Here is a 23356-nt window from a genome sequence, read left to right as displayed (position 1 = left end):
GTTGTTAGGTGCCATCAACTTGAGTACAACTCATAGCAATCCTATAAACAACAGACCTGAATCATGTCCTATCTTGTGTCACCCTCACGTCTCTAACATACCTGAGCTTATTGCATAAGTCAATGTCAATCCATCTCATTGGGAGTCATCCTTTCTTTTACTGACAGCCCACCCTTTCTGAGCACAAAAGCTTCTCCTAGAAACATGTGCAAAGTATGAGAAATGAAGCATAATCATCCTTGCCCCCAAAGAGTACTGTGGCTGCACCTTTTCCAAGACATACCTGCTCATTCTTTTGGCAGTCTATAAGATAGTCAATGCTCTTCTCCAATACCACAACTCAAAGACATCAATTCTTCTTCTGTCATCCTTATTCAGTGTCCAGCTCTCAGAAGCATAGCAGGTAACTGAAAAGACCATGGCCTGAATCAGGGCCCGTTAGTCTTCAAACTGACATCTTTGTTGTTCAGTATTTTTGAGAGATCCCTGACAGCAGACTTACTCAGTGCAGTAAGTCTCCTGATCTCCTGACCAAGAGTGTTGATTTTAGATCCAAGTAAGACAAATTGATTAACAGTTTCAATCTTTTTTCCATCTATCATGATGTTGTCTATTGGCTCAGTGGTATGGACCTTTGTTTTCTTTATGTTGAGATGTAATCCATATTGAAGGCTATAGTTTTTGATGGTCTACAGATAGTAGCTGAAGCCTTCCTCACTTTCAGCAAACAAGGTAGTATTGTTTGCATTACACAGGTTGTTGAGTCTTCCTCCAATCCTGATGCCACATTCTTCTTCATAGAGTCTATCTTTATGAATTATTTGTTAAGCGTACAGTTTGAACAGTTATGAAGAAAATATACAACCCTGATAGAAACCCTTCTTGATTTTAGACCATGCACTGTGTATGTTTGTTTTATTCGGACAACTTCTTGATCTAGGTGTAGATTTTATATGAGTACAATTAAGCGTTCTGGGATTCTCATTCTTCTCAATGTTAGCCACAATTTGTTGCGACCCACACAGTCAAAATGCCTTTGCATATCCAATAAAATGCAAATAGACATCCTTCTGCCATTTTCTGCTTTCAGCCAGGATCCATTTGACATCAGCAATGATATTCCTGGTGCCACATCCTCGCCTAAGCAAAGTCTGCAATGACATTTTTTAAAATGTAAATGAATACATTTTGCACGGATGTCATCAGATGGCCAATATAACTAACAAATTGACTACATCTGTGGGAAGAGACAGAGAAGATGCTCAATACCAGCGGTCAGAACAAGGTCAACAACCAACTGTGAAGCAGACTATCAAATGTTCATATGCAAGTTCAAATTGACACAGAAATTCTTAAAAAACCAAAAAGTCCACAAGAGATACAGTACAACCTTGAATATATTTCATTTAAATTCAGACACCACTCAAGGACTAGGCTTTATATTAATGGCAGAAGAGCAAGAAAGTTGTGGATGGCATCAAGGATAACAAGCATGAAGAAAGCAGATCATTTAAAAGACAAGACACCAATAAAAGACCGAAATGATTGTCAAAAGAGACTCAAACTTTTTCCAGAACAAAGAGATGAAGGTAAAGCAAAAAGAAATGTTGAAATTGAAGAGAGCTGAGCAGAAGATTTCAAAGGGCAGCTAAAGAAGACAAAACAAGATATTATGACAATGAATAGCAAATGAAGAATTGATGCCTTTGAATCATGGTGTTGGTGAAAAATGCAGAATGTAACGTGGGACTGCTAAAACACAAACACATCTGGCTTCGAAGAAGTGTAACAGAATCTTCCAAAGACACAAAGATGGCAGGACTTACTCTATCTCACATACTTCGGACATGTTATCAGGAGGGCCCAGGTCCTACATAAACACATAATTCTTGGTAGAGGTTCAGGGAGAAAAAGAGGAAAATCTTCAATGAGATTCATTTACACCGTGGGTACAATAATGACCTGAAACAGGCAGCAATTGTAAGGGTGGCAGAGGGCCAGGTGTTGTCTCAATCTGTGGTGCGTGATGTCATTTCGAGCTAGAGCTGACCTGATGACATCTAACAACAACAACATATGTGAACACTTTGCTAAAAGTCCTACTGAAATACTCAGAGAATTCAAGGTAACCCGTGCATTATCATCCCATTTTGTAATCTCTTTAAAAATATCACCAAAAATTGAATTTGCTGGTTTCATTTCTTTAAACGTTGTTCCTTAACTAGGTTGACAAATAAGGCTTATTGGCAGTGGCAGAACCAGAATGGATGATGAATGTACTGCCTGTTGACATTGTTAGTCCTTTGAAAACTGTAGCCGCAAAAGCAAAAGAACCATAGACAGCCTCTACTACCCACTCTGCATACATGCAGGCGCTTCCACCATGAGCTGTGAACTCTGACTTCTATCTATTCCTGACCAGCCATATCCAGAATGAAAGTGATGTATTTTGGCACTGGAGAGGCTACCAGTTGGTGGGCAGGTGGGAGGGGGACACAAAGAAAAAATCAAGCCATAATAGCAAATTTAAACCCCATGATGGAGAGACTGATAAACCAGGAAAATCACAGCTTGATTTAGAAAGCAGCAGGCAGCTAGTAGGGAGACTTAAAGAGGAAGATTGGATAGCTGGTGCAATAAAAAAAAAGGGAAGATTGCTTTTGCTGAAGACCATTTTCCAAACCCCACAGACACATGAATGAGCCGCCAGCTAGATGAAGGACTTTGGGAAGATGTCATAGCAAGGCACGAGGAAACTCCAAATCCCCCAGTTAGAAAAGAGGAATGAAGATAAAGGCTGATAGGGCCGCTATATACAAATGAGCACTGACTGTTTTCATTCCCTGAGAGAGTCAGGCTTCAGCCCAAGGAAGGGTAAATATCAGAACTAAACACAGAGCTCGTGCCAGGAAGGGATCAAAGGAGAAACATCAACAGACACAGCGCCAACCCCTATCTGCGGTGGGAGGTTCACATGTTTCTTCTCAGTTCGGGCTACTATTTAAGTAAGGGGATTTTCGTCCCTTGTCTGCCTGAAGCTGTAAAACCTTGAGTTTTCCACTTATTAACTGCCTCAGGCATCAGCTGTTCATAATTGTTGAAAATTTTATAAATATATTTCTATGTCTGTTCCTATCTTACCTGAGATGGGGGAATAAAGTCTGCAAATGGGCAGAAAGCTATTCTAAAGAGTCAGCCCAGGCCAGAATAAAGTAGCGATTGTTATTTAGAGTCTGCTTCATCTAAATCAGTCTCATTACGCCAATGTTTTTAATGGATGAAACTGTTTTCCCATTAAGTTCTTGGTTAAGTTCCTCGTGACCAAATGCTAATGACTGCTGCCTCTGTCTTGTTCAGTCTCTCGGCGACGCAAGAGAAGTACGACTGTCAGAATGAGGCAGCATATTTTTTTACTCAATGATGGCATTCCAAGAGAAAAGATTCTGTGCATTTTGAGGACATTTCAAATTTAAGTAATGGTAATTCTCTCTGCATAGCAGCATCTAGATTGCTGGACCTTATTTCAAAGAGGAGTTCAATTGCCAGAAGATGCTGCTTCAGTAAACTTATGAGATTTTTTTTTTTAATGCCTGTGCATCAACTGTTATAGCATGAAGGACAACTATAGTTACCCAGAGCTCATATATTTCAACTTGAAGTATATCCAGGCTCATAATGAATTAGCTTAAACCATGCAGACTTTTTAGTCCTATGAACAAGATAGACATTTTGTTAAATCAGCATATGTGAAAGTAGAGGTACCAGCCTCCCTTACAGACACTGAGGGCTACCTTTGAGCTGTGCTCTTTTAAAATATCTTATTATTGAAAGCACATTTGTAACAAACCACTTGCCTTTTCAACTTTTTTATATGTACAATTCCATGAGAGCACTGCAGAGGTTATATCACAAACCATCCAGATTGTAAATATTCCTTGATATTCCAAGTATGCAGTTGTTGAGTTCAGATCTTCACAAGGATAATGAGTTAGGAGATAGCATTCTTGAAACTGGAGCCTGATTCACTTAATATTTAAATCTGACAAATTAAATATGATTAGTGCTTGGCGAGCCAGTCATAGAATCTCATTCAAACTCATTGTCAAGTCAGATTGACTCATCGCTGACCCTTTGGTAGATTTTCCAAAGCTGTAAAATGCAGGAAAGGAGATTGTCCATCTTTGTCTGGCATAGGCACTAGTGGATTCGAACCACCAGAGAGATGCCACCTCTGAGTTAGCGGCACCAACTCCCTACACACTAGACCATCAGGAAGAGAATCGAAAATCATAATTATCCATACACTATATAAACTGAGGCAGACTTGAAGCATTTGCTGCAGAAGGTCAAGAATGAAAGCCTTCAATATGGATTATATTTCAACATCAAGAAAACAGAAATCCTCACCACTAGACCAATAGGCGCTATCAGAATAGATGGGGAGGGGGAAAAAAGATTGGTGTTTTTAATTATTTCCTCTTTCCCAGATCCACAATCAACACTCTTGGTAGTAGCAGTTGAGAAATCAAAATTACTTGCATTGGGGAAATCTGCCATCAAGGAGTGCTAAAAAGCAACAATGTTAAGCTAGAGACTAAGGTCCACCTGAACCAGTCTATGGTCTTCTCAGTTGCTTGCTGTATATCTGAGAGTAATGGATAAGGATGACAGAAGAAGAATCGATGCCTTTGAACTGTGGTGCTAGCAAAGAATATTGAGCATACCATGGACTGCCAAGAGAACATACGCGTCTGTTCTGGAAGAGTGAAACCAAGTTGCTCCTTGGATGCTAGGATTTGGAAGCACTGTCTCACACATTTTGGGCATGTTACCAGAAGGAACCAGTCCTTGGAGAAAGACATCAAGGTAGGAAGAGTTGAGAGTCATCACAGAAGATGAAGACCCTCATAAAGTAGACAAAGTGACTGTGGCATTGAAATTAGGTGTGTCAGAGATGGTAAAATTGGCTCAGGACAAAGCAAGGTTCAGAGCCATTGTTCATAAGGTTGCTATGAGTTGTAGTTGATTCAGTGGCACATAACTACAACATTTAACAGTGAGTGTAGAGAGCTCTGGTAGTTTAGTGGTAAGGAGTTTTGTGCTATAAACCCAAAGGCATGTGGTTCAAACCCACCAACTTGTTCAAGGGAGAAAGATGGCCATTTATTTACTGCCTCTGAAACCGTAATGGAGGGTCAGCTGGGAGTGGACTTTTATTCAAGGGCACACAACAAATAAACAGTAAGGAAACTATGCCATAAGATGTCTTTAAATATTAAAGCTGTTCGTATTTTAATTTGTGTACTCAGATTAGTACTAAATAATCAAGTAACTCTGTGATTATGCTAATCCTGTACATTAATTACACAGTAGTTCTAGAGTTACCCGCTTGATCCTAACACTTGTAGTCACACTGAAGGTGGAGGTGAATGGAAAGGAGACTTTGGCATCAATGGATCAAACCTGGGTATGAATTTCCAGCTCTCAGCAAATGACTCAACCTTACAAATCCTCAGTTTCATTCTGTATAGAATGAGAACAGCAACATCCTAGGTAAAATAAATCCCAAACCTATTGATTTCAACCCGCTCTGGAGGTGTAGAGGGTAAGGAGATGTGCTGCCAACCCAAGGCACATGGCTGGAGAATCTACCAGCTGCTCCAAGGGAAAGAAAGATGGACAGTTTCCATTTCCTCTTGTGCAATTTACAAACTCTGAAAACCTGCTGGAAAGTCAGCAATGAGACAATTCTGGCTTGACAGTGATACACAACAATGGCAGCAGCAGACTGAACTTATTGGACAAAGTAGAAGTGTCTCAAAGAGTCTCCAAAGCCGAGATCTCTACAGAACCACACTGCCACACCTTTGTCCCAGGGAGCCACTGGTAGCTTTGAATTACCAATCCCTTTTGGATGGCACCCAAGTGCTTAGGCGCTGCACCAACAAGCCTACTTTTGTCTTAAGACTAATGCTCCGTTTCTTACAAGCTTCTCAATGTTACCCGAAAGACTCTTAAAACAAAGTAAAAACAAACAAAACGAACCACCAAACTATTTGTCTTAAACCATGAATTTTGCAGATGTAGGACATGAGAGCCATGAAGGCAAGTAGCCATCATAAAATTCCCAAATTCTTTTGGCTGCAATGATACAACTAGTGCTACAAACTGGGCAAGGAAAAGTCCTTTAAAACTGCTGTGGTCTGTGAGGAGCCAAATTTTGTTTCATGGTTCATTTAGATACACACTAAATTAGAATGATTTTCTCTCACACACTCACATGCACACACTATTGAGAGGGACATTGGCCTCTCCCAGCTCTATTTTTGATCTCTCGGTGTACAGTTTAGGAGAGGAATCAGGAAATCCAAACACTCAGCTAGGAATCCTGGTTGCTGTTGAAAAGGCCAAGAACTTGTCACAACTGATAACTTGCTCCCCTGATAACAACTAGAATAAGGGCACAGCAGTGTTCTTTTTCATAGCTGAAAGACAAACAACTACTTGCAGTTTCTAATCTATAAATAGGTGCCTGAATTTGGTTTTCTGGGTACACATGATCTTGTAGTACAGACAAGAAAATTTTTTCCTTCATATTTCTTAGCATAAAAGCAAAATGGTATTTTGGCCAGACTGGCTGATCTGTCATCTCTTTCTTGACCCCATTTTTCATTTGCTAGTTCTCTTTTCTCCTGTCTCTAATCCCTCAAACCACCTGAAAACTGCTTCCATGAGATGTCTGGATCCTCTCCTGTTCTCCAAATTCCTCTGTGATACGAAATTCATTTCTTCTTCAGAAAAATGTTTCCAACTGAATATGAATTTTATAACAATAAAGGTAATTGTTTATACTAAAGTGTGATGGACTGATAGTTCTAAAGTCATCTAACTTCTTTATATATTTTAAAATAAAATCATTAATGTCTTATTGGTGGAATGTAGGGCACCCTTTCAAGGTATTAAGATAATATGAGGGTTTTAATTGCATGAATTAGCAAAGAAGAATTAAACTTTAAATATTTAAGTCTAATATCTGATCCTTTAAACTAAACTTATTTTTAGAAATTTTTAATTTTATCAACTACTATTACCAGGGGTTCTAAATGACAAATGTTGTTGTTGTTGTTGTTAGGTGCCATGGAGTCATAGACGACTCATAACAACCCTATGAACGAAAGACCTGAACACTTGTATAACTTTCATCATTTCTCCACTTTCATGGAGTTTCCAGCTGCAAGCTATTTTGGAAGTGAATGCCACTCCTGCTTCCAGGCTTGTTTTAATCAGAGACCTCCACCAAACACTGTCCACCATGGCTGACCATTATATCATTTGACACATCAGTGTCACAGTGTGTAGCATCACAGCAACCACGAGTTACCTCTGCACAGCAAAAGGACACAGCAGTGCTATACCACTTAGAAGAATATTTTTCATTTATCACTAGGAAGTTTCCCCAAAATAAAATCTCCGATAATAGAGACAAAGATGTTAAGGTGGGAGAAGACAGAATCTGCCCCTAAGACTTTGTATTAGCTAGGAGTGCACACATCTTACATTTAAGTATTGATGAAATATTGCTACTTATTGCAAAAAAGACTGGCACAGAGTTAAGAATATGCTTTAATTTGACTGCCATTTACAAAAACAATGGGGGAGCTCTGGTGGCCTAGTGGCAAGGAACTGCAACTACAATCCCAGAGGCACACGGTTCAAACCCACCAGATGCTCTGCCGGGGAAGGAGGGACAATCTCCTGTACCAGTCAGATCTGATTTGACGGTATATGCACACACAAAAATAATAAAATAAAAAAAAAAAACCAAAAACAAAGTGAACCATGGGCAGAACCTGAAATACATCAGGGTGTAAAAGAAAGGATAGTTTTTGAAATCTTCATAAACATGTGACTGTGCTGATGAAGCCTCCCCCCAGGCAAGCTGCGAGAGTTCACACGAGCGCCTGCACGCTGCCATGTCTGTGGAGATGACTGCCGAGAGCTGTCACCACAACAACCACACAGAAGAGGAAGCTTGCTCCGTGAGGTTAAATGTCACACCCATAGGGAGACAATACTGAAATAGAATCTGAGTTGCAAACTCCCACAACACCCTTCCCTGCAGGCTCTTCTAGGCTGTCTCCAAAATACCGTGGTTCGCCTGCCCATGGCTGGCACCAGAAAGCACAGATGTGCACAAAAGCAGGCTTTAAATTGTGACTATTTGGACTCATTTGGGTTGATTTGACTCTGCAACATGGGTTCTTAGGCAGTTGTTTCATTTTGAATCAGATAATAAAAGCAGCTTTATCTTCCCTGGACAAGCCAGTTTTTAAATTTGGCTGATTCCTATTACCAATAATGCAGCTGGGATGAACTTGGAGTTTAGAATCTAAACTACCACTGACTATGTGACTTTCTGCAAATAGCTCAACTTCTCATAAATATGACTTCATATTCTACAGAATAGGAATAGTGCAATAACTAGAGTGATCTGTTATCAGTGTATAATAATATTCTCTCTCATGTCAATTATTATAAGGGCCTCACTTTTAGTCTCTTGGCTTCCCCCCTTGCCCACGTTCTACCTATAATCAATAGTACAGCAGTAATCAGTTCAAACTAAGCTCTTCTGCTCAACCATAACCACCACCACCCAGGCCTTTCCATCTGGGATAGAAAAAGCCAAAATCCTTTCATTGACCAGCACCACCAGCCACCCCTCATTGTCTCCGGGATCTCAACTTGTTCACTCTGTTATTGTTGTTGTATACCCTAGAGTCACAACAGACCCGTAGCTGACCCTCCAGCAGGTTTTCAGAGGCAGTTAATCGCGTGGGATGAGATTGCCCATCCTTGTCCCTCTGAGCAACTGGTGGCCTCGAACCACGTGCCTTCAGAATTGCAGCACAGCTTCTTGCCACTGAGCCATCAGAGCTACCATTCTGTATTCTTCATCACTCCTTAACTATACCAGACACTCTCTTGCCCCAGGATCTTTGCACTTGCAGTTTCCTCTGCTTAGATAATTCTGAAGGAGATCTGAGGGCACAGTTTTTAAGTGCTGGCCTGCTAATGGAAAGACAATCAGTTTAAATTCACCAGCTGGTCTGAGGAAGAAAAGACTTGGCAAACTAGTAAATTATTTCAGCCCATTGTGGTGGTGTACTGTGAGTTGAAATCAATCCATAGTTGAAACTGTACATCTTTTTCTCATGAAGTATCTAATGGTGTTTAGGTGGGCAGCACAAATCCTTACCACTAACCCACCAACTTGTGGTTGTTATGTGCCCTCGAGTTGGAACCAACTCATAGCTGATCCTTCAGCAGGTTTTCAGAGGCAGTAAATTGCAAGGGAGGAGGTTGTTGATTTTTATTCTGTGGAGCAGCTGGTAGATTTGAACTGCATGCCTTTGGAATCACAGCACACATTCTGTACAAGACATATATATAAGATCTATTATATATATAAAAAACATATAGATATATATACAAAAGATGTAGATACATAGATATAGATTCACAAATAGATATACACACAAGTTAGATATAGATAAACAAGACATATATACAAGATAGATGTGTGTGTGTGTGTGTGTGTGTGTGTATACCACCAGCCTAGGAAAACCTTTTCTGTCCTATAGTGTTGCTATGAATTGACTTAATTGCATTTAATAATAGATTGTTCTTGCCTTGAATATGTATATGACTCCTTTTATATCTTTTTCTCTCATTGCTATCAAGTTGGAGCTGACTCATAGTTGATCCTTCAGTGGCTTTTCAGAGGCTATAAATCACATCAGAAGGGATTCTGCATCTTTCTCCCTTGGGGCAGTTGGTGGATTCAAATCACTTGCCTTTGAATTAGGAACCCAACTCCTTACTCACTGTTGTCGTGTTGTTATGTATCATTGAGTCTGCTATGACTCATAAACACCCTATGAACAATGGCTTTGAATCCTGCTCTATCCTGAGCCAATCTCTGATAGGATAGAGCGTGCCCTATCCAGAACCAACCATCTCTGACACATCTGATTCTATTACAACAGTCACTGAGTCAATCCATCTCATCCAGGGTTGTCTTCTCCTGTGCTGACACCCCATCTTTCTAAGCATGATTTTCTTCTCCAAGGACTGGTTTCTACTAGCAGTATGCCCAATGTATGTGAAACAGAGCTTCAAAATCCTTGTCTCCAAAGTGCAAACTGGTTTCATCTTCTCCAGGACAGATCTGTTTGTTCTCTTGGCAGTCCATAGCATGTTCAATACTCTTCTCCAGCACCACAACTTAAAGGCATTTATTTCTTCTCTGTTATCCTTAGTCATTGTCCAGCTCTCTGTCCTCCACGAGACCTGACCTGCAATTATGCCTTACCCACTTCTTGTTGTTGTTGTGTGCCATCAAGTTGCCGGTGATGCATAGTGTCCTTATGTAAAACAGCCCTAAACCCTGCTCTATCCCTTGCCAATCTTAGTGTCTCTGATATGCCTACCCCATTACCTAAATCACTAAATCAATCCATCTCATTAAGGGTCTTCCTCTCCTGCACTGTTCCTCCACCCTCCCAAGCATGACACCCCTCTCCAAGGATTGATCCCACCTTGCAACATGTCCAAAGTATGTCAGATGAAGCTTCAGAATCCTTGCCTCCAAAAGCAACAGCCTGGCTTCACTTTCTCCAGGACGAACTTTGTTCTCCTAGCAGTCCATAGTATATTCAATACTCTTTCTTTGAGCACCACAGCTCAAAGGCATCAATTCTCCTTCTGTCATCCCTAGTCATTGTCCAGCTTTCTGATGCATAGGCCACCAAAAGGGAAAAAAATATCTTTTCCAAGAAATTTTCCCTGGCTAGCTTGAATAAAATTAAAATTCATCTTCATCCCAACACTTCTTCCTTTCCATCTCCATCTTGTTTCCCTTTTATCATGGACTAAATATCTTACATTTACTTACATCTATTTGTAAATTTCATATTAGCTTTTTGTTCACTAACAATGTGACTTTGTTGGGGACAGTAGCCTGGATTTAGAGGTTGGCAAGGCTTTATGATGGAGAGTGTCCCTTATGCACCAGGCTACTAACAGAAGGGTCAGCAGTTCAAGCCTGCTCCCTATAGGATTTACTATCTTGGAAATCCAATTGAGGATAGGAATCAACTCCATAGTGTGTTTGCTTTGTTTGATTTTTCAAAGACTGTTGGTAGTTTAACCTGTAGTTGATTGTACTGCTAACCCACGGGGTTATCATCTCAGCACTGTACATCTCAGTAGTTTGAATATACCCTCAGCTCCTGGGGAGAAAGATGAGCAGTCTTCCTTGGTTGTGATTTATAGTCTCAGAAGACGAGTGAAGTTACTATGAGTAAGAATCAACAAGGGAGTGATTTTTATATCCATCCCACCCCCGTTCCTTTTAGTATCTTCCCTGGATTTGGAGGGGCCAGAGTTCCCATCTCTCTTCCTCTAGTTTTCAGTATGATTGCCACTCTTCTTTCACGGGAATCTTTGCTTTTCTGGTAATCTTGCATTATGCAGATGACACAATCTTGCTCACAGAAACTGAGAACTTGGAGCATTTGCTATAGAAAGTCAAGGCTGCAGCCTTCAATAGGAATTACATATCAAGAAAACAAAATACCTCACCACTAGACCATTAGACACTATCAAGACAGAAGGAGAAAAGACTGATACAGTTAACAATTTTATCTTGCTTGGATCCACAATCAATACTCTTGGTACTTGTTGTTATGTGTCATCAAGTTACCTGTGACTCATAGCAACCCTATGTACAAGAGCTCCAAACTCTGCTCTATCTTGAGTCAATTTTACTGTCACCAACACACCTATTTCCACTACCCCAGTCACTGAGTCAATCCATCTCATCCAGGACCTTCCTCTCCTCCACCCTTCCAAGCATAATATACTTCTCCGAAGACTGATCCCTCCTGGAAACATGCCCAAAATGTGTCAAGTGGAGCTTCAAAAATGTTTGCCTCCAAGAAACAGCCTGGTTTTAAACTCTCCAGGTCAGACCTATTTGTCATCTTAGCAGTCCTTGGTATGTACAATACGCTTCTCCAGCACCACAATGCAAAGACATAGATTCTTCTGTTATTGTCCATCTCTCTGATGCATAGCAAGTAATTGCAAAGACCATGGCTCGGATCAGATGCACCTTAGTCTCTAGGCTGACATATTTGCTCTTCAATATACCTGACAGTAGCCAAAAAATCTTAAGTTGCAGGGGTAATCTACTGTCAAGGGCAGAGCCACTGTGCCAATGAGAGTGTATGAGAGAAAGTGAGGTTGGCTCAGGATAGGGCAGGGTTCCCAGCCATTGTTCATAGGGTTGCTAGTTGTGAGTCATAGTCAACTATTGTTGTTGTTATGTGCTGCTGAGTCACCTTCAACTCATAGCCACCCTATGAGCACATAACAGCAACAATTCTTACAAAGGGACCTCTGGTGGCCTAGTGGTAAGAAGCTGTGCTGCAGTCCCAAAGGCATGCAGTTCAAATCAGATGCTCTGCAAGAGAAGGATGGGCAATCTCCTGTGTGACAACAACACTCTTGTGAGAACTATCTTGAATATTTGGCAAGCTTTGCTCTAAAATGACTTTCAAGGTCTGTGTGGAGGAAAGCAACAGAACACTAACACCCCTTCATCCCAAGGAATTTAAAGCATGATAGAAACTTTCACTCAGGAATCAAAACAACTCTCCAGAGCTATGAGCTAGCTGGATTTGCATAACAATCTAGTGGTTCCAAACAACAAGCCAAGGTCAGGAGAAAGAAATTGGCAAGGCCAAGGTTCCTTTGAAGTAGTATTGGAATTCAAGACTGCTGGTCGCCTTGTGCTCAACCTGCCAGTGGGGAGCTCTCCCCACCCTCCTTCTAAATGAGGACCTGGCATAAGATATAACAAATGTACTGGACCTGTGGAGACCCCAGGTCTGCCCTTAATCTTCTCCTTCCTTAATTTCATATTATCCAGATCATGCAGGAAAAAGCAGATGACCCACTGACCTGTTTACTGAATGCAGTGACTTGGGGCGGGGTCCTCTGAGTTTAAACTAGAAACTACTGCTTTAGAAGAATTTTTAGTTTTGCATTTCTTATTCAAATCATTGCACTGAACTGACTTTTTAGTGCTGAAAACCTTAAAAAAAAAAATGCAAACGTCCAGAGGCCTGAGTCAAAGAAGACAAGCAGAAGAAATGAGTAAATGATCCTGGCTTTAATGCCCTTAGCTTGAAAAATCATTAAAGCGACATCTTCGAAAAAAGCAGCTCATTAAAGTCTCAGCTTCCTTGAGCCTGTCTGGGTGAACCGCTGGATTTCAGATTCCTCCAACGCATCTCGGAATTCAGAATTCTCAGAGGCTCCAGTCCTCGCCCTCTCAGGTCGCAGGGAATTTCGCAAACTGTGACTTCCAGCCTCTGAGGGGAGAGGACTTTCCAGGGGCGCAGGGATGCGCCACCCGGGAATCTTACCAACAGCGGGCGTTTAGCGCAGCCAAGCGACAGGCTGGTGCCAGGGCGCAGCAACAGGGAGGCGCCGGCTGAGGCGGGGAGAACTTGGGCGCTTGGAGCAGAACCACCCTTTGCTGGCCAGTCGCGTCGCTCCTCCGACGAAGCAAGTGGCGGCCGTGACTTGGGCGGAAAGGGAACGAATGAAAGGAAGAAGAGAAGTAGCGAGCAAAGAAAGAACATGAAGCCAGCACTGGGGGAGCCCAGGAGAGGGTGGCCGACAGTGGAGGAAAGAGGATTTGGCTGCTTTTGGCCAGCTCCCCGGGTGTGAACGCCCTCTCCAAACAGCCCCGAGGAAATAAGTGGAATTCACTTGGGCGGAAAAGGAAAGGAAAAGAATCCGAGAGAGTGTGTCGGCCGCTCTATCACCCCTGGCCCTGGAACTCCAGCACCTCGCAGTCCTGCCGCCCCACAGGGCGGGACGCAGTGCTCGGGCGCCCTGCAGATGGGGCGGGCAGGGAGCAGGCGCCCAAGCCGCGGGTGACAGGCGCCGGCCCGCCCGCCTGCCCGGCTCCGAGCGGGGACCGGGCAGGCAGAAGATGAGCGGTGCGGGGACCTGGGAGCGGAATCTGAGATCGCCTCGGGCGAGCTGAGCTCCAACTTGGATGGCCTGGAGACCTCTCCAGCTCCCAGGACGCGCCGACTGAGCTGCGCGCGGGACCTGGGGGCGGAGACCTTAGGTGGTGGCCGCTGCAGAGGGGCTGGCCGGGCGCAAAAGGGGGCGCGCTTTCTTCCCCGCGGGTCTCAGTAATGAGGAGACTGAGTTTGTGGTGGCTGCTGAGCAGGGTCTGTCTGCTACTGCCGCCGCCCTGCGCGCTGGTGCTGGCCGGGGTGCCCAGCTCCTCCTCGCACCCGCAGCCTTGCCAGATCCTCAAGCGCATCGGGCACGCGGTGAGGGTGGGCGCGGTGCACCTGCAGCCCTGGACCACCGCCCCCGGCCGCGCTCCGGACAGCAGCCGGGCAGGCGTCCAGCGGGATGAGCCCGGGCCAGGGACGTGGCGGCCCCCGGCGCCCTCCTCTGGCGCGCGCTGGTTGGGGAGCGCCCTGCCCGGCCGGGGCCCGCCGGGAGCCCGCCAGCCGGGAGAGAGCGCGGCGGGTGAGACCCTGTGGCCGCGGGACGCCCTGCTCTTCGCTGTGGACAACCTGAACCGCGTGGAGGGACTGCTGCCCTACAACCTGTCTCTGGAAGTGGTGATGGCCATCGAGGCGGGCCTGGGCGACCTGCCGCTCTTGCCCTTCTCCTCCCCCAGCTCGCAGTGGAGCAGTGACCCTTTCTCCTTTCTGCAGAGCGTGTGCCACACGGTGGTGGTGCAGGGGGTCTCGGCACTGCTCGCCTTCCCCCAGAGCCAAGGCGAGATGCTGGAGCTCGACCTGGTCAGCTCGGTCTTGCACATCCCAGTGATCAGCATCTTGCGCCACGAGTTTCCGAGGGAGAGTCAGGTGAGCGAGGATGGCGCGTGGCGAGGAGGCGGGTGGCGTCGGGGGCGCGGAGGGAGGGATACAGTGGGAGGAGCAGGTTGAAGGCCAGGGGACTTGGGGCTTTAGAACTTTTATGTTGGTCAAGGGTTGTATCCTATTGCTTTGTGGTAGTTAGGGAAACCTTAGAAAAAGTGAAATCTCTTAAGCTCCAACAGAAGTGATGTGTGAGGTGGGTGGGGATCACAGATGTAGGGAAGGAAGTAGGAGAGATTAACTGAACACTTTACAGGGTTGAACCACTGAGAGGAACCCATTGTCCGCCCTACAGAAGTTACAGAAGTTGAGGTTCAGAGTAGTGAAGGCAGGCCCAGGGGCTGGGTATCCCTGCCTCTTCTGGTAGGACCCGCCCTCCCCTGGTGAACTAATGACCTGTGGAAGGAGCAGCCCTCGCCCCTTCAGACGCCTTTGGAGGGTGTGCGTGCGCCTTGGGCGAAGGCATAAAGAAAGAAATGCATCCTTTCAGTAAACAGAAAATGTGTCTCTAGGAAGGAAGCAATAGGGAGAGAGGGTGGTTAATTAGACTTGGTATTGGAACGCATTAGGAAATGGGAGGATGAGTGTTCATTGGATGATCTGCTTCATTATCTCTACCTTTCTGTGTGCTGGGAGGCTCTGGCTGTTGGGTGCTGTATGCAGCCCATTTCTACTCTCAAAATGAGAATAAAGGAAGTGGACCCTAATGACTTACCTTCTTATAGGTTAAAAACAAAGCAAGCACTAAGTATATTTTCAATGGGGGAGGGGGGAAAGACTATTTGTGAACTTCACTACTGACAAATGATGGAAGATGAACAAGGAGAGGATGTGCCCCTGTAGCAACTGAAATTTTCTACATTTTACTATAAATACCAAGCTTTGATCTTTTGGTGTAATAGCAAGCCTTACCAAGCCTTGCACAAAGTACTTATGAAGCAAATAGGTAATTGGTATAAAGCCCCATTTTAAAGATTGAGAAACTAAGAGACGTTGCCGAGCTTGATTAGTGGTGGTGAGTGTAGCAGGAGAAAGGGAGCCCAGACCCTAAAGGCTTCCGACTCTAAATCATTTACACGCCATCCTTTTAGCTAGATCAATATTTCCAAATTCTCGTTTTCCTCTCATGAAATATAGACAGAGGTAAGAACTCAAGTGAATAAGGGTAATGTGTAAGTCAAAAGCTTGATAGAATCTATGCATAAAATATCAGTGGAGTAGCAAAGATTTTCTTTTTCTAGTAAAAATGAATCTTACATTTTTAATCTTTGGGAAGAGTGGGTATATTACTTGGAGCACTCACCCCAAAGATTCCTGTTTAATGCTGAACTACAGAGATTTGATCTGCAGGCTAATTAAGTTTTATCTAAAATATTTCCATCACCTGAATCTGAATGACTGTCGGCAGCAGATGGGAAGGCCTGGAAAACACAGGTGCACAACGCTGCCAATGGCCCAAGTGTTATAAACACAAAATTGCATCCATAGGGTGCATCATTATTAATATATATGCAGAATGGCATCTAGCAAAGTGCAGGACTCAGCACCACGTGCTTCTCTTCACTGCTTCTTTATTACCTAATATTTCAGAAGTTGCCAATATTGCTCACAGTCTCCAGACCCTTCTATTTGTAGATTGTTTGGCAAGAGTCTCCAATGGCAAGAATTTCCCCCAAAATTAGTGTCCCCTGGTTTGAAGGGACATTGTCTATAGGCTGTAATTGATACATGCAGTACACAGCACATTACAAGAAACCATAAAGCAGCATCTAGAAGCAGTAGACTTCACAGCTTTAAGACTTAAGTAACCAAACCTTCCAGATATAATCCTTGCAAACGGACACTAAATGCTCTGGCAAGCACGTGCAATTCTTAATATCAATCCAGAAATATGCTTTAAACCATTTTGTCACTGTCACTTACATGGTACACATCTTAAAAGGGAGAGTTTATTGAATTAATACAGATCTATGTTGCCCAATGGAGGGCATTTTCTTTCCTCTCCCTTTAATTTTAAATTTAAACATATTGAACTGGTTTTAGTTTTACTAGATCATTTAAGGGTCATTTATTAATGTCCTTTTTAAGACTGTCCAGCTCAATCCCAAATTCTTGTAATATGTCATTTTAAGATATGACTATAATCTGCTTTCAGTAAAAAGAGCTGATATTTTTTTTTCTCTGTTCCTCCTGATAAGAGGGTCTTTCCTTAATACATTGGTGTGATTTTTTAAACTTTCTAAATATGAAAGAAACATCAAAGTTATTTCACACATTAAATAAAATTGACTTAATTGATTGCATTTAGCCATTGTCCATTCTCTTTGGAGTCTACTGCTCAATGACCTAATTTGTGGCTTGTTCCAATGCCTAAGAGAAGGATTTTAGAAGAAATTGGACTTGTTCACACACCAAGTATTTGCACAAGCAAAATTATGAATCATCAGAATTATTTTTTAGAACAGGATTAGCAACAACTTTTTTTCTTCCTACTTTCTCAGTGCTGATTCCTCCAAGGGGGCCTTTAATTAATTAGCAATGGTTTTGATGAGCATCCTGTCTTAATTCTTGAATGGAAAAAAAAAGGGTTAACACTGAAATGATCAAAATACTGCAAAAAAACACTATAGTTTTATTCCAATATACTTTCCCAAGGACTGGGTCCTCTTGACAGCCCGTCCAAAGTCGGTAAGACCAAGTTCACCATATTTGCCTCTGGTGGAGCACCCTGGCTGCACTTCCCCCATAAACAGACTTGCATGTTCTTTTGACAGACAGTAAGATTTTCAGTCTTCTTCTTCAACATCATATTTAGCATCAATTATTCTTCAGTCTTCCTTATTCACTGTCCAATATTCAGATGCATAAGGAACAATTGAAAATACCATGACTAGATCAGGACCTTAGTCTTTAAACTTTGTTGCCCTTTAGCACTTTAGAGAAGTGTTTGACAGCAGATTTTACCAGTGCATCACATCCTTTGACTGCCAACCTCATGTTGATTTGTTTACCCACGTAAAATGAAGTCATGGAAACTTCAATCTCTTCTCCATGTATCATCTATCACCACTATTCGCACAGTGGTGAGGATTTTGGTTTTCTTGATGTTGAGATTTAACCCCTGTTGAAAGCTGTCGTCTTTGATCTTAAGTAAGTGCTTCAAAACTTTTTCACTCTCTGCAAGTAAGGTTGTGTCATCCTCATGAAGCAGATTTGTTTTACGGTTGTTGGTGAGTCTTCTGCCATTCCTGATGCCACATTCTTCTAAATGTAGTTTAGCAAGTGATTTTTTCCTCCCCTCAGAGATTGAATAGGTATGGAGACAGCATACAACTCTGAAACACACCTTTCCTGGTTTGAAATTATGCACTGAGCCAAAGTTAATAGTATAATTGGGTTAAATCTGAACCCATGCAATTAAAAAATGATTATACCATTTTCAACTTTTATTGACTGTGCCGCCTACAACTTTGCCTGTCTCTTGAGGCATGTATGCTACTAATTAATAGTGTTTATTCTTATGCAAATGTGTTTTAGGTGGCCCATTTTCTCAGCCAGTATAGGTGTAAGTACTGAAATCTATTAGAATTTGACAAGCACCGTTTGTATGCTATGTTGTTGTTGTTGTGCACCATCATCGAATAGGAACTGACCCATAGCTGACCCTCCAGTGGGTTTTCAGAGGCAGTAATTGCACGGGAGGAGATTGCCCATCCTTCTCCCATTCGTATGCTATAAGAAACATAACAATTATACCAATTTAGACCTTAGTTGCCTCATGAAGGGACAAATAAAGGACATTTCTTTTTAAAGCATCTGCTATCCAATGTGTAGGTTTTCCTTGACTTACAGTCTACAAAGCTTAGCTGTCTCCTTTGGGGGAAATGCTTCCTTCTGTAATCCATGATGAATGGCTGATAGTAACACCTAATTGTTGCTCACCTGAAGATAAATTATTTCAAATTAAATGTCAAGTGATGCGAAACTTTTGTTAGCAGTATTCTTTTACACGTGCCAACTGAAGAAGAGAGACCTGGGGTTCATTTGAAAGCATTTTAGAAATGTATTTTATAAATTTACTTAAATGAATAAAAAAGGAACTGGAGAGGAGGGGGCTGCCAGACATCACTCACTGGATGATAAATCTGTCTACCAACTTGTCTGCACAGAATAGTTATTTTCACCATAGAGGATACACTTGCTCCCAATCTTCCTTGACTTTTATGTCTAGAGTTAACTTTTGACTGATTGTTGTTGCTGTTCTGTGCCATCGAGTCGTTTGTGACTCATAGCAACCCTATATACAACAGCCCTAAACCCTGCTCTATCCTGTGCCAATCACACTGCCTCTGACACACCCATCCCGATTACCCCAGTCACTGAATCAATCCATCTTCCCGTCCTGCGCCATCCCTCTACCCTCCCAAGCATGATGTCACTCTCCAAGGACCCGTCCCTCCTTGCAACATGCCCAAAGCATGTCAGACGAAGCTCCAGAATCCTTGCCTCCAAGGAGTAGCTTGGTTTAACTCTCTCCAGGATGAATCTGTTTGTTTTCTTGGCAGTCCATGGTACATTCAATACTCTTCTCCAGCACCACAGCTCAAAGGCATCAATTCTCCTTCTGTCCTCTCTAGTCATGGTCCAACTCTCTGATGCATAACAAGTGATTGCAAAGACCATGTACATAGGGTTTTCAGAGGCCTGCTATTTCAGAAGTGAATGGCCAATCCTTCTTCCTATTCTGTCTTAATCTGAATGTTTAGATTTAGAGGAGTATCTGACAGATAAGCAATCTGTGGAGCATTTAACTGATTAGATGAACTAAATATTTGAACAATCTGAAAACCTATTTTAATTTCATCTTTTTTAATTTTAAGTGACAAGGGGGAAACCACATAGCCATTTTAATATCTTACTTTTACAAATCTCTTCATTCAAATGTTCAAGTCCATAGAGTACTAATTCTACCTCCTACTAAATATTTCTGGAGTCTGGTGGCCTAGTGGCAAGAAGCCACTCTGCAGTCCCAAAGGCATGCAGTTTGAAGCCACCAGCTGCTCTGTGGGAAGAGGAGGTGCAATCTCCTCCCATACAATTAACACTTTGGAGAGGTCCTTGACAGTGGATTTTTTTTTCCAATGTAACTCATGATTTCTTGACTGCTAGTACCAACAACCTGCATTATGCAGATGACACAAACTTGCTTGCTGAAAGTGAGGAGGACCCAAAACTCTTGCTACAGAGGATCAAAGACTCCAACCTCCAACATCTCAACATCAAGAAAACAAAAGTCCTTACAGCTGGACCAGTGGGCAACCATCAGGGTAGATGGAGAAAGGATTGAAATTGTCAATGATTTAATCTTACTTGGATCTACAATCAGTAATCTTGTTACCAACAGGAGATGTATTTCTTTGTGCAAGTTAGCTGTCAGGGCCCTCTTAGTGAGGAACAAAGATGTCAGTTTGAAAACTAAAATGAGTCTAATTCAGGCCATAGTCTTTTCAATTACTTGCTGTGCTTCTTGAGAGCTGAGCAATAGATAAGAATGACAGAAGAAGAATTGATGCCTTTGAGTTATAGTGTTGGAGAAGAGCACTAAATATCCCATAAACTCCCAAAAGAACAAATAGCTATGTCTTGGAAAAGGTGCAGCCACGGTGCTCCTTGAAAGCAAGAATGACGAAGCTTCGTCTCCCATACCTTGCCTGTGTTGCTAGGAGAGACTGTTCCTTGGAAAAAGATATCATGCTTGGACAGGTCAGCAAAAGAGAAGAAGAAAACCTCTATGTCACTATGACTGTAGCAATGGACTCAATTGTTTCAAAGATGATAAGTATGCCACAGGATAGGACAAGATTCAGGTCTGTTGTTCATAAGGTCATTATGTGTCATACTTGACTTGATGGCAAGAAACTGTCTTGCAAATCCCTAAGGCATGTGGTTCGAGGCCACCAGCTGCTCCTCAGGAGTAGGATGGGCTGTCTCCTGCAGTGCTAGTCACTGCGTCTGAAAATCTGCTGGAGGGTCATCTATGGGTCATCTCTGACTGGATGCAAGCAAGATGAAATCATCGACAACTTCAACCTTTATTCTAGGTATCAAGATGTTGCCAGTAGCCCAGTGGTGAGGATTCTTGTTTTCTGGCTGTTAAGATGTAATCTACATTGAAGGCTGTAGTGTTTGATCTTCTGCAGCAAGCTTTTCAGGTCCTTTTCACTTTTAGGAAGCATAATACAGGTCATTGAGTCTTCCTCTGATCCTAATACTGCAGGATCACACTGAGAAAGTCCAGTCTCTCAAGTGATTTGCTCAATATACAGATTGAATACATATGGAGAAAAGATAAAGCCCTGACACACACTGTTCTTGCTTTTAAATCATGCCATATTCCCTTGTTCTGTCCACATAACACCTTTCATGAAATAGTGATGATCATGAACAAATAGTATAAAGGAAATTCAGGCTGCACTGAAGACTTTGGAAAAATAAAGCCCCAGGAATTGATGGAATACCAGTAAAAATGTTTCAACAAACAGATGTAGCTCTGTATGTGCTCACCAGTCCACACCAAGAAATTTGGAAGTCAGCTACCTGGCCAACTAACTGAAATGGATCCTTACTTGTTCCCATTCAAAAAAAAAGGGGGGGGACAGAAAAGAATGTGGAAATTATTTAATAATATCACTAATATCAAATGCAAGTAGAATCTTGGTAAAGATTATCCAACATTGACTAGAACAATCTCTCAGTCGAGAACTGCCAAAAATTCAAGTTGGATTTAGAAGATGCCCTGGCCCCAGGGATATCATTGCTGAGGTCAGATGGACCTTAGATGAAAAGCAGAAAATATCAGACAGATGTTTTTATGTACTTGATACTGTCATTTTAGCCACTGGGTCAGATCATCTTGTTAGTCTTCCTCTTTTTCACTAACCTTCTACTTTATCAAGTATTAGGACATCAGAGTGTTTCTAAGGGGTGTTCTGGTTGTACTTTTTTAAAGACACAAGTGCTTATTCTTTTGCAGGCTGTGGTATATCCAATCTTCTTCACTAATACCACAATTCAAAGGCATCAATTCTTCAAGACTTCCCTATTCATTAGCCAACTTTCATGCACAGATGAAGCAATTAAAAATACTACTGCTTGAGTCAGATGCACTTTACTCTTTAAACTGACATCTTTGCTCTTTCTCCCTTTAAAGAGGTCCTGGACAACAGTTTTCCCCAAGGCAACATGTCTTTTTTATTATTATTACTAATAATATTAATTTTAATAAAAATTTACAGAGAGACTTGGGATTTCTATTCATTCATTTTTGCACTTTTCTCCCCACCCACCTCTCCTCCCCAGTTCGCTCTTCTCTTTGAAAAGTAAAAGAAAAATTCTTTCCATCTCCTGACTGTTGCTTTCATTGGTGTTGATTGTGGATACAAAGTAAAAGGAAACCACTGACAAATTTAGTCTTTTCTTAAGTTATTATGGTGTTGTTCATTGTGTTTTCTTTTGGTTGATGGGCAATCCATACTGAATTTTACAATTTTTTATATGGATTAAGTAAGTGTTTCAAGTCTTCTTCATTCTCAACAATACAGATTGTACCTTCTGCATATCACAGGTTGCTAATAAATCGTCCTTTAAACCTGGTGTAGTCTTGACATAGTCTGACTTCTCGGATTATTTGCTCAATAGACAAATTGAATAGATGTGAAAAAAAGGTAAAATTTTCATGAACATCTTTCCTAATTTTAAGCCAAGCAGTATCCCATTGGATGATGTACTGGTTCCAACATGAGCACAAGTGTTGTGGAATTCTCATTTTTCACAGTGTAGAATTATAATTTTTCAAAATTTTATCCATAATTTATTATGATCTACATATCTGAACACCTTTGAACAGTCAATAAGTACAAGTAAACACCTTACTAATAGATATTCTTTGCTTTCACCCAAGATTTATCTGACATTAGCCATGATCTTCCATCTCCTGTTGTAAATCTAGGAAACTTCTGGGCGTTGAGAGTCTATGCATTTCTTTAACATTTTTGAGTTGTTATTAGCAGGATTTTACTTATGTGCAATATTAATAATAACAACATTTAATGATTTAATGGTTAAATTTCCACCATTAAATCATCAACATGGGGAGTGGTTTACAGAGCAATATGCACTTGCCCCCTTCTTCATTCATTACCCACCATCTCATTTGCTTTCTATGGGGAGGGGAGGGGAGGAAATGAGTTTAACTAAATGTTCTTAAGTACATTGCACATTTTCCCTGGGAGCAGAAGGCATGCCACAGCATGTCTTCCTTTATTTACTTTCCTAACACCTCAAATAAGGTGCTCAGGAACAATAACATAGCATGA

General features: G+C 42.0%; 1 protein-coding gene across 2 annotated transcripts in view; it reads left to right on the top strand.

Annotated features, from left to right (window-relative positions):
• Positions 1-13688: 13688 nt before the first annotated feature.
• GRIN3A (glutamate receptor, ionotropic, N-methyl-D-aspartate 3A) overlaps positions 13689-23356 on the top strand; it is a 233333-nt gene continuing 223665 nt past the window's right edge. Inside the window, exon 1 of one of the 2 annotated variants that reach the window (XM_006886895.1) lies at positions 13689-14969. In XM_006886895.1, the coding sequence (XP_006886957.1) occupies positions 14280-14969 (690 nt within the window). In that variant the 5' untranslated portion in view covers positions 13689-14279. The remainder of the gene's footprint in view (positions 14970-23356) is intronic. The other variant, XM_006886896.1, reaches the window with a different exon arrangement.

This window comes from Elephantulus edwardii, unplaced genomic scaffold (genome assembly GCF_000299155.1).
Source record: "Elephantulus edwardii isolate Elephantulus edwardi_28Jun2011 unplaced genomic scaffold, EleEdw1.0 scaffold00052, whole genome shotgun sequence".
Classification (NCBI taxonomy): domain Eukaryota; kingdom Metazoa; phylum Chordata; class Mammalia; order Macroscelidea; family Macroscelididae; genus Elephantulus; species Elephantulus edwardii.
The sequence above is the reverse complement of the archived record's forward strand: the minus strand, read 5'-3'. Positions and strand labels throughout refer to the sequence as shown.